A 12226-nucleotide genomic window follows, 5' to 3' on the forward strand; every position below is an offset into this window, starting at 1 on the left:
GAATTATTAAAATACAATGTGTCTCAGGAATGAATTTTGACAGTGCATTTGTGATTTCCAAGACTCCCAGTAACTCACATATTTGTTTATACACTGTGGCACTAGGAACAATAACCCTGCCAGGTGGCAGCCTTTATTTGATCAATGCAGTTTAGCTGGGAAATTAATTTATGAAGGACGCTATTTGGGGCCAGATGTACAAAGGCCTTTTCGATTTCGTAAAACGGCAGAATCGCAATTTTGGCCCATTACGAAATGCTAAACAGGATTTTCCTATGTACAAAGGCCTTGAGGGAATCGGAAAAAGCGATTTCTACCCACCAGGGATTTCCTATTTACGATTTCTTAACACAAGTGCAAGGCGTTTCCTAAATGCAAATTGAAAATGCAATTAACATCAACTCAAAGTCCATGGTAACCATGCGCAATTTTATAAAAGTGCGCCAAGACGCTTTTTTGATGTGCAATACAGTCCACACATGCTGTGGTGACTCGCACAGGTAAGCGCGGTGGGGCAGGGCGAGGTGGGGCATAGTGGAATTCAACATACGACGAGATAGTGAAAAGTAAATAAATAAAACCACTTATCTTGTGCTTGCCGCACCGCCGAGCCAGCCATGCTACGAGTGCAAGGTATATGGTTTTATTTATTTACTTTTCATTACCCCGTCGTATGTCGGCTTGCACCCCCCACCCCTGTCCTGCCCAGCCTCACCACCCCTCTGTGCTTACCTGTGCGAGCCGCGACTGCACACATGCTCCTAGGGCATATGTGTGCTCTATATGTCCACCACTAGTTTTGGGGTGCATTACGAGGGGCCTTATGCTGATAGCCATCCTTGGTTTAGCATTTTCTAAAAACTATTTCCTAATTGGAAATCGGTATTTGGGAAATGCAAAATCAACACTTTGGTACGAAAGGCATGGGATTTCCGAATTGCGATTTTGTAATAGAGATTCCTACTCAGCAGGAATTACTAATAGGAAATCAGTAATTTCATAAACATCATTTTTCATTTCTTATATAGCTATTGATATGAGGTCGCTATTTAGGAAAAGCAAAATAAAAATTTCGTACATCTGGCCCTTGTTCTCTTGCATCTATCCACTTCGTTCCATACCAGCATGAGTTTCCGTAACTTTTCTGTTGGTCTTACCTTCGTAATGATAACCACAGTATACTCAGTCTGTGTAAACAAATCAAAAATGTGCAAATGTGCCGATTTCTTATACCGTATTTTCCCATTGTCATCTCTAATCTCTTGCTACCAACTGTGAAATGCACAAACATAGCAAATGTAAACTATTAAAAGGTCCATAGTTTAATTACTGAAAATCTGTAACTAGTAACTGATCTGCATCATCTCTGATGTTGCTCCCATGGGATCTCAACTGTGACGAGTATTTTTACTTTTTATTGGATTTTTAGGTCGAGCCTAACGTTGCAGAACATGCGCTGCTCGCTCTGCGAGGAATGCTGATGTAGGGTATGTTGTGGAAGTGCTGTGGAAGCCCTGCCGATGTTTTTCATTGGCTGGTGTCATTGTCTTTGGTAAATGCTGGCTTCTGATTGATAATGGGGCTTCTTACTCCCTCCTTGTTACCGCAATGTCTCCTTTTGTGACTGCCCACCAGGACAGGATCTTTTACTTGCGGCGTTACACGGTCTCCTCCATTAGTAGGAAAGCACTATTTTCTTTCAGTCGGCTTTGGCAATGGCGGCCGTGGGTTTATTTTTGCATTGTGCTTTCAATTTAACAATAGCTGCTGCCCCACCCCGCGAGTGCTGTGTGGAGCGGCAGCTATTATAAAGTGAAAGCACTATGCAAATCGAAACAAGTGGTTGCCTTTGTGCAATGGGAACAGCTTGTTTGGAAGGTTTTGAGTCACAAAAGCAGGAGAGAAATGGCTAGGTTGCCACCCGGCGTAAATCGCTTCAACGCCTCCTCGTGTGTAGTAATAAGAGCAATATAATTACAATTAGTTCACCTCCCTGGGGCTTCACTAACAGATCGATCCCCTAGCCCCCCACTACAAGTGCCCAGGCAATCCTGATGGAGCACCTAACTGGCACCATTGGAATGGCGAGGCTGCGTGCCACCCTCACCTTCCCACAGCCCGCATGCCGGCGCAGTCTCATTCATGCATTAACTGCATACGCACAAAGATAATGAACACATTTCTGTGTCTTTTCACCCCCATTTTTTTGCAACTCTATTTAAAGCATTATCGAAGAGGTGCAGCTCACACGTCACTGGCACGTGGCAATCTCACCATATATTTTTATCTTCCTAGTCCTGAAAGATTCTCCCACCTCAACATGGTTTATTCCAAAACATATTTTTTTCATGGAAAGCACGCACTTTCAAGCGTCCATAACTCATCCTTTACTCACAGCTGCTTGGGCACTTGGTATTCACTGCTGTTTTTTCCTTGTCTTGCATTTTTCAATGCCAACAATAGGGAAGACCCCGGCGGGGTCATCCCCCTCATATTAAAATTCACATCGGCTCCAGCCGCCGGGCCCAAGGTTTCCTACAATCACGCTGCACCTTCTCTTTTGGTTCATGGTCTGACTCCTGTGTTGCTGTTGCTTGAGGAGCTGGAGTTCTGATCTTGGAGGCCAATCGAGAAGCGGTCTTTGTGTCGGGCGCTTTAAAGGTGACTTGCTTGAAGTGGGCAGACTTCAGAACTTGACAAAATAATACTGTGGTTCTGTGCAAGTCACTTATATTGCTGTGCTTTAAAATGTAATTTCGTGAAGTGTTAATTTATAAAAACTGCCTGTAATGTCCCAATATAACATGCCCATCCCCTCTCTCACTGCAATTTAATTTATTTTATCTGGTCTCAGCTGGGCCTCCCACAAATACGCTGTGCTGTTATTTATATGTAAGCTGGCAGCATGGTTTAGCTTGTCGCTGATGTGTGCTGTCACGTACAGATCCTGGGTCTGAATTCAACAGGACGAACGCAGCCTTTTATCCTTGTGATGCTGATAACTATATAGAATACCAGCAACACCTTTCATGTACAGTGTTTAACGATTGCAACAAACGTGGGACTAAGTGCTATAAATAGTTATTATGCACTGAATCCCAAGGGTGAGGTGCTAATGATGCTGATTTAAAAGTGATTTCTGTAAATCTTTATTTTTCTCTGGAGCCGGAACTACCCATCTTAAATAAAACAAGCATTTGGAATGCAATAGGTCTCGCATTTGGGAGAGTTTAAGCCATTGGCTTTGTAAATGACGATGCCTTTTATTTATATTTAAAAAACCAATACGTAAATAACAGGCATTGTCATTTACAATGTCAATTGCTCAAATTCTCGTAAAGGCAAAACCTATTGCATTGCAAATGCTTGTTGTTGAAAATGGATGGGTAGGTCTCTAAAGCCCATCATCTGTGATTGACCAAGTGGACTACAGTGAACGGGAACGAAAAAGGCTTACTATCCCATTATGACCTCCTCTGTTTTGCAGCAGTGGTATAATTGTCAGCTTCCGAATACAGTTAAGCCAAGATCCCTACGTTAAGCGTATACACGAGGGATTGGTAACAGTGAGGCTTCTGTGCTACATACTTGAGCCCCTTGTCTGTGCATCTCACGTAACTAAATGTGAGACTTAAACTGTTTTTTTATTTGCACCCATCTGTCCAGCGCACGTTCTCGATTAATAGAAAACGTGTGCTCAAGTGCTCGGATAAATCAGCTTACTGCTTACATGTGAACTAGAAGAGATGACGTTTGACACTAAAGAAAATAAACCTGTTTTTTTCTCGACGTGTTTTATTACTGTTTTAATATGAGCGTGAGAAAAGATCTATCATCCTTTACTAGAATCATAAAAATATGTGAAACTGATCTAATGTATTAAATGATCAGTTCACACAGTACATTTATGAATGAGATAGCTGTACACTTTGAGCAGGCTGTCTGGTACAATAAACATTGTATTTATATATATAATCGTTTATTTCGGGCACAGACCATAAAACACATCAAGTTGCATTGCTATAAAAATGATAAAAACATTGGATTCAGATAAAAGAGTAAAAAGACGGAAACAGATTGTGGACCTGACGTAGCAACCAATTATACATCTAGGAGGGGAGTGTCCCAGTCAATCATAAGATAGTCAGAGAGCCCCGCAGGGATGCTGTGCAAAATAGCAGACCTGGGTGCAATGTGGTTTAGAGAAATTAGCAGTGTAAGTATGTGCAACAAATTATGAACACTTGATAGAGAAAGATGAGAATATCACAATTCTCTATCGGGATTCAGATTTGTGAATGGCCTTCTTTCTCAAAGCCCAAGCGATATAGAAATACTTAGAGACTGCGAAGGCTAAGGGTTCGCTGGTGTCACTTTTAAAAAGTTTCTCCGCTTCCCAATAGTGTCCCACACCCACATCCGAGGATGCAGTCAAGGGACGTGGGGGCGCCAAAAGTGATTGTTGCACCGGGCGCCACCAGCTCTAAAGCCGGCCCTGCACACCCATATTATTACAAACAGCAACAAGCCATTTTTTACGGATCTTCCTATATTAAGGACAGAATAGCATGAAATCAGACTCTTTTTCAACTATGCTCGGGCAGTTTGGGCAGCAGTCTGCCTGGCCGGTGGCATTGACCCATTTGGAGGTGTGTGATCTCAAGGGGAGAACCCCACACCTGTATTGTCATTAGAGGCATTTTAATGGATGTGGGTGCATTCTATTCAGGTAGGGTTCTGGCCTGGGCAGGCTTTTGTGGTTTAGAAATTTGCCTGTAATAGAATTAGACTGGTAAATTTCCCCCGTTTGGAATTGGACTGCCTCCCAGTAGGACTGTTTTATTTTTGGGACATTGCCCTTTACTATTGCCTCCGGGGCAGCCCACAGCTCACTCATTCCTATTCTGTACTTTAGTTCGTTTATGTGTTTCAGCCATGGTGTTCTCTGGTTTCTGTCAAGAGCCATAAGTTCTTTAACACACTCCCTGTAGGTTGCTAATTCATTAGTTGATCATAATCTCACCAAGTATAATAGGGGTTTCAATACCACTATTAGATGAATAGTATTGAGAGCCAAGTCAAAGCATACTGGTGTGGTGGAAAAGCTTACGGGAAGCCTAAAAAGTGATTTAATAAACCTGTTTTCAATTTTTGTTAAACCCTTGGCATTGGCGTAGCCCCAGATCTCGGCGCCATATATCGTTGATGCTACAGCCGAGGAGTTATATACAGTGATGACCAGAGAAACTGCCCCACTAGATGCTATTTGTAATGCCTCGCTATTGCAAAGGCTTTCTGATTGAGGGAGGTTTTACTTTTTTCCATCTGAAGGCCCCATGCTTGGGTATCACTTAGCCTCACGCCAAGGTAGTTGAAGTAGTGGACTAGCTCTAGCAGAAGCCCCTCAGCAATCACACTACCTCTACATCCTTTGTGTGGGTTTATTGTCATGACTTTTGATTTTGATGCGTTTACTCTAGGCCCCTTTCTCCACAAAAGGTAACAAAAGCATTTAGTTCGGATTGGAGGCCCATAGGGGTTCGGGAGATCAGCAGGGTATCGACAGTAAACATTAATATAGGGTTGGTGTTCCAGCCACTCTCGGGCGTTGTGTTTGCATTCCATCAACATCTTCATGCTCCATTGATGTATAGACTGAACAGTGTTGGGACGTGGACGCACCCCTGTCTGACCCCCTTCAAGATCTCTATCTTGTCGGTCATATCCCCTAGGGAGTTCCATCTGACCCTCGCATAAGTGTTATCATGTAGCAGCCTAAGTATTCGTAATAGGTCTGAGGGGGTGTCATACCCAGCTAATACCCCCAAAGAGTGTTTCGCGGGACCAGGTCAAACGCCACTCTTATATCAATAAAAGCGACCTATAGGTGTTCACGCAACAAGGTGATATATTTCCAGGTTATCACCATGAAGCAGAGGACCTGGTCCAGTGTGCTGACCTTTAATCTAAAGCCTGCTTGAGACTCTTCCAAGACATTATTCTGGAGTATCTACTCATTTAGTTTGAATAAGACCTGTGTATAGTAGGTTTGTGAGTTATCGAGTAGACTTATAGATCTGTAGTTTGAGGGAATGGTTCTGTCCCCTATTTTAAAATTCGGTATGATGACGGCTTCTTGCCATGAGAGGGGATCCTCATTCCCTTTATTATACTGTTTGATAATACGTTCAGCTAGGGGGCCCAGAAACATTGTAAATTATGACATGCAAATGGTAATGGAAGCCATTTTATTAAATTGGTTGCCAAAGAAAAAGCACCATAGTCTAGAATACCAGAATAAATGTTGGAGAAAATAAATTGGCCAGAGCAAAGGCTGGATCAATCCTAAGCAAATATGAGCATTTTTAACTTGAATTCTGCACTATCAATTTGATTAAACATGCTCTCTTTATTTAAACTTATGTAGTTGGATTTATTCCAACATAAATCATGTAGCCCTGCTAGATTTAATTGATAACCGCTATTCACTATCTCCTTTATAACAAGTACTTCGCTGAAAAAGCTGGCTTGGCTCTGACCTTCTTGAACCAATGTTTTACAACTCTGATCGATCTAATTCCTAGTGACTAATGGTGAACAAAGACAGACTTTACTCAGACCAAATTTTCTATCATTCTTAATGAGTCAAACCGCCGAAAATTTTAAAATTGGCAATAGCTTTATTGTTGCTGTTGTTCAGAAAAAAATAATTACTTTGATTGTTAAAAAAAGAATCTCAAGATAGCGATCACACACTTTACTTCTTAGCTGCTTCTTTGGGTTTTTTTCTCTTCTTTCTGGATTCTTTGTTTTTCTGTTGTCTTTTCTTGTTATGTTATGAGATAGGTGTGCAAACCAAAGCGCCGGGACACTCTCTGAGTAGCCGTGCGCTATACAAAACCAAGTATAACATAACATAACATAACACAGAGACTTGCTGGGCAGGCATCTGATGTCACGAATGAGAGGACAGGGCATCAAATGGTAACAGGCATTGATGCCCAACAAAAAATAGAAAAGAGGGAAACAGAGGACTAAGGAGAGAGTTCTGGACCCAAACACTAGATTGCTGAATAATGCACAGCAGGTAAATCCAGAAAAGAATGAGGCTGCAAAAGTCTATCTCCACATTTTTACATGTTAAACTTGAAACAGCCTCAACATTTATGAACAAAAAATGTATTATATATAACACTCTGTTAATGTAAAATAAATCAATTACTTTTAATATCAATGTATACATGTTCAAGAAAAATATAACAATAGCAATTTTAAAATTAATTGAATTAAAAATGTAAAATGGTTCAACAAGTATGTAAAACAATAATTTGAAAAGTAGTTAGGTGATCCTCTCACATACATAGCACATTCATGGTTGCACCTTTGACTTCAAATTTCGAAGTCTATGGTATCTGCTCCTCAAAAAAGGAGAACATATGATACAGTAAAGAACCTTACAAGAACACATGATTTCCTTCAGCAGATGTCAGCTGAAGTGCTATAGCATGTTTGGACTCATTAGGTTGATCCATTAACAGGCACCACAACATGCAGCATTCTTTCCTGGATCTCACAGGGCACAATCTCTTTTAGAACATGTCTCATTACATGCGTGGCCTCTCACCCATGTTCCATGAAACGCGAGGAGCGTTAGTGTCTGCTGTCCGGATGGATATGTGAATCGTAATCGGAGAACTCCTTTCAAAGAAGAAATCATGCACTTCAAACTCCACCTGGCAACATAACAGAAACCGGTTGATATCACAAGCAATAAAAAATACATAGCGAACCTAGTTCAATATAACTCAGACGTTATGTTCTACTTATGCAAATTCAGAAATTCTGTGTGCTTGTACATTAAAGTTTTACCTAAAAACAAATTAATAGAAACATAATTGTCAATTTAAAAGACTATAGAAGAAAATTATGATGGGCCCAAGGGTATTATTGGGTATCACAGTTATTTTGCGTACTGCTACCATGACACACATATAAATCTGTGTACTATGCAAGACGTATCAAGTTGGTAAAGTGTAAAAGTGCCACTCGCAAGAACTCGCACAAACTTTTCCTCATTAGGGCTAGATGTTCAAAGCCATTTTACAGTCGCAAAACCTAAGATTCACTAAATCACAGAGTTTGTAAGCACAGGTTGGCTTTTTTGTTTGATTGATGGGATGGCTTTTTTAATGTACTCAACCCATTTTACTAATCTGTAACATGTTGCCGAATCACAAAATGGGTTTAGAAAGGCACAACAAATTGCTATTTGAAAGGCGCATTTTCAGGGCTTTCCTTCCGAAATGTGATTCATGATTTGCATGTTTCAATGCTTTTGAAATGTTACAGACTCCTGAGCTAGGGGAGTAATGCACTCACAAAAGTGGAGGGGTCCCATTAAGATCCTTTATCTTTTGTGAAAGCAAAAAAAGTTTTGGAGGAGAATACGTAGTGGTCTGTGGGATCACTGCCAACACTAAGACAAGCTTAACAAAAAGAAATACACTTATTTTTTTTAATGCAGCTCCATTTCATTTAAAGAAAATAAGTTGCATTAAAAAAAGTGTACTGTAATTAAATGCAATCACAGTCTTGGTGGTCTGCTCAAACCAGCAAGCCAACATCCATGAAATGGCAGCCAATTACAGTGAGTGGCAATTTGTGACCTACCTTATGAGGATGGATGAGCTATGCCAAATTATAGGCCATTACGGTTCGGAGTTTTGGGAACCACCCTGTTAGTGCACAGGTCTGTTCGCAATATTCTTTTCCATTCACAAAATGTCAGTGAGCAATTTGCAACCACTTTTTGTGCATGGAAATTTTGGTCATCTGGCCTTAAAATTCATGAGGCAGGATGCATTGTTGGACTGGGGGTGGACAGCTGAAAATTCTGAGATCGAGGCCTACAAGGGAGATCAGACCTCCATCTCTGCATTAGAATTATCCTAATGCAAGTACTGTATTTAAGCACTTTAATCAAACTTTTCTGTTGGCAAACTGGGCCAGCATGCAGTAGTCCAGCCAGTGCTTAATTTGAGCCAGTGGTTTCCGTTGCTCAGCACCGTCACTTAATTGGTCAGCGCCAGGATACCTGTGGGGTGATAGCGCGCTTTATAAGTCCATATTACATTACATTAAATTACATTACTTTCTGGTGCTCAGTATTGGCACTTAATTGTCAATACTGCACTTATGACCACATGGTGGCGCTGCTCCTCTAATTTAGAAATGAGCAGAACATCGGTTGTCTCTGAATACAACATACATAAAAAATTACTAATACCTGCCTCCTGAGCCATTCCATTAGGTTTGGAGACCTGGAATAATCTGACTGGTCTTACTTACAGGCAAGAGAGATGGTTACTAGTTGTTTTGGCAGTGATGACAGGGGCGATGGGTGGTGCAAGTTGCAGTGGCCTCCTGGTCAGGGCCCTGGCACTTATTATTTTACAAACTAAGCACTGGTTCCAGCACTTGCACATAGGAGACCATCTCCTGGACATCTTCCACTTTGTGTATCTTTGATGACTAATAAGAGCAGCCATATATTTTTAAGGGTTTTGTGTCTGCATGGAAGTGCCCCTCAGCCCCTCTCTTTTCCTGCAATATGCAAAGAATCACAACTTTGACATTGTTAGTTGTGATTACATTAGTGACTTGCAATACACTTTTATGTATTGCATTTTTCATTATCACAAATCCTTCCAACTTTGCGCGGAACAGATTTTGTGACGGTGAAAAAGGCCCCATATTTCTTTAGGCACTTGAGTACATCTCCACAGCCTTACAGCCTCCCAGGTTGCTTAAGGCTGCATTTATTGTTGGTAAAATAGACGGTAGCCAACACGCTTCTAGCCTGCAGCAATACCTTTGTCTTATACTCACACATTGCAAAGTATTCCGCTTCTTAGGGATTAGGTTCAGAAGTGTTGGATTAAGTTGAATTCTTAAAATTGAGGGCATCATTGACAAAAACTAAAAACTGATGGGTGGCATGCTGGAACTAACTTCAACCACTGGTAATCACTGGTTTCAGGCTCACTGGTCCTCATCACTAAGGTCCATCTACCTTTCAGTTTTTTTTTAAGAACACTGATGGGTGAATGTCTAAATTCTCCATTACCTCATAGTTTCTCCTCTCTGTGTGGCTGCAGTTTGGAGGCTGGTAGGCAATGAGCATCTCGTTCAAGTCCTTCCATGTGAAGGAGGACACAGGCTTTGTTTGATCAGATAGATGTGTAATGTAACCGTGGAGTGGTGGTTCGGTGATGTTGAAAACAAGAAGAGACTTTGGCGTTTCACCATCCTCTGCGTCCAATGCTGCTGTCGTCAGGGGTGTCAAAATGAACTGATCAACCTCCAAAATGAATGTGGCCATGAATGCGGCACGCGGGATCTGATTTGGAATAGCCCCCATGATCTGCACTGGGATCCAGGCGTGTTCTGACTAAAAAATAAAATAAACAATGAGTGAATTAAAAAAACACCTTTTGAATGTGAGAAGTGGATTGAAACTTATAACTAAATAAAGGATCGTGAAAATACATAAGGTTTAATTTGACCAACCAGGAGAATACCTTCTGTAATGTTAAGGAGTTTATACAAGCACACCAAGGACAAACAGTAAATAATTAAAGGCAAGGTTGTTGATATCAAGGTCAAACGTAAATTCACACATTCACACACACTCACACACACACACTCTCATAATCAGAAAACACATTTCTACAGCAAATATGTGCTTTTCAGGTGTCACCAAGAGTCTTGACATTTTAAATTCCTGAACATCCTTGAGAGGAAATGTAGCAGATTTCCAACGTTTGCATCCAGTGTTTTGCCAATACTTAGTATAACTATAAAGTTGTAGGGTATCTTTCAAGTAGGAATCATTTTATTTCATATTAGCTCTTACTCCTACATTTAGCCGTATCCGACATATTAATTGTAAATTCTAGCAATATAAGTTCGTAAGGGGTCAGTGGGTCTGAACAGACATTCTTTTTCTTATTTAAAGGCGGGACTTTGAGATTGACAAGACTAAAGCTTAGCTCAAGAAGGGCCTTGTCACCTGATATTTTTTTTTGTTGAAATCCTTGTCGGCAGGTCTTAATGCTTAAATACCACCTTATTCTGTAAAATGTACTGCTTTTTGGTAACTATTTATCCACATTGTGACAGAGAGTGCACTGTTTGTTGCAATTTGCTCTTTTATTTCTATCTCTAACCTTCAATTTCTGAATGAAAACGTAAGATATTGCCCTGTCTGGAGCAATAATGGACACTTTACTTGGTGCTAAAACTTCCAACCTACAGTGGTATTTGCAGGGGTCACCCATACCGGCATTACAGAAGGGCAGGAACTGATCATGTGCCTGTGCTGTTCCAATGTGGGGTTGTTGCCCCTCTAAAGCCAGGGGGCTTGGCAGTGCAGGAGAGTCTACAGAGATGAGAGCACCTACAAATTGATGATGAGGGCTACCATGCACCCAGAAAGGGAAGCTTAGCCCCTCGTCAGAGGCACTCTATGCCACTAAACTCTACCCCACTGCACTTTACGACACTCTACTCTGTAAGACTGCACTGTCCACTACCGAACTTAATGCCACTCTACTCTGCACCACTCAACTCTATGCCACTCTAGTGCACTCAATGCCAAGGCACTCTATGCCACTACACTCTAAATCACTCTATGCCACTTCACTCTACTCTAGAGCAATCTACACTATGCTGCTGCACTCTACACCACTGTGCTCTACGCCAATCTTCTCCACTCTGTGCCACTCAACTCTATGCCGTTGAACTCTGCATCACTGCAATCTACTCTACGTCACTGCACTGTGCACCAACACAGTCTAAACCACTTTACTCAAAACCAATGTACTCTATGCCACTGCACTCTACGACAATCTACTCTGTACCACTGTACTTTACGCCACTTCACTCTAGGCCACTCTACTCCTATTTACAACACTACACTCTGTGGTGCTGGACTCCATTAATCTCTACTCCAATATATGCACTCCACTCTACATCAGTCTACTCCACTCTTTGCTACTCTATGACACTACTCCACTCTACAGCACTCTACGCAACTCCCTCTATGCCACTTTACTCCACTCTTATCTATGACACACTACTCCAATCTACTATCCCCACTCTATGTCACTCCATTCTATGGCACTCTATGCCACTCCACTCTATGCCACACAACTCTAAGTTGGGT

The 12226-nt window shown here is 41.4% G+C and overlaps 1 protein-coding gene across 1 annotated transcript in view; it reads right to left on the reverse strand.

The window, feature by feature from the left end:
- The window catches only part of FREM1 (FRAS1 related extracellular matrix 1), a 792938-nt gene that overhangs the window by 519102 nt on the left and 261610 nt on the right, over positions 1 to 12226 (reverse strand). The window contains exons 6-7 of the mRNA XM_078675906.1: positions 10127 to 10450; positions 7625 to 7733 (exon numbers count right to left, since the gene is read on the reverse strand). Coding sequence (XP_078532032.1) covers positions 7625 to 7733; positions 10127 to 10450 — 433 coding nt within the window. The remainder of the gene's footprint in view (positions 1 to 7624; positions 7734 to 10126; positions 10451 to 12226) is intronic.

This window comes from Lissotriton helveticus, chromosome 2_1 (genome assembly GCF_964261635.1).
Source record: "Lissotriton helveticus chromosome 2_1, aLisHel1.1, whole genome shotgun sequence".
In the NCBI taxonomy this organism is placed as follows: Eukaryota; Metazoa; Chordata; class Amphibia; order Caudata; family Salamandridae; genus Lissotriton; species Lissotriton helveticus.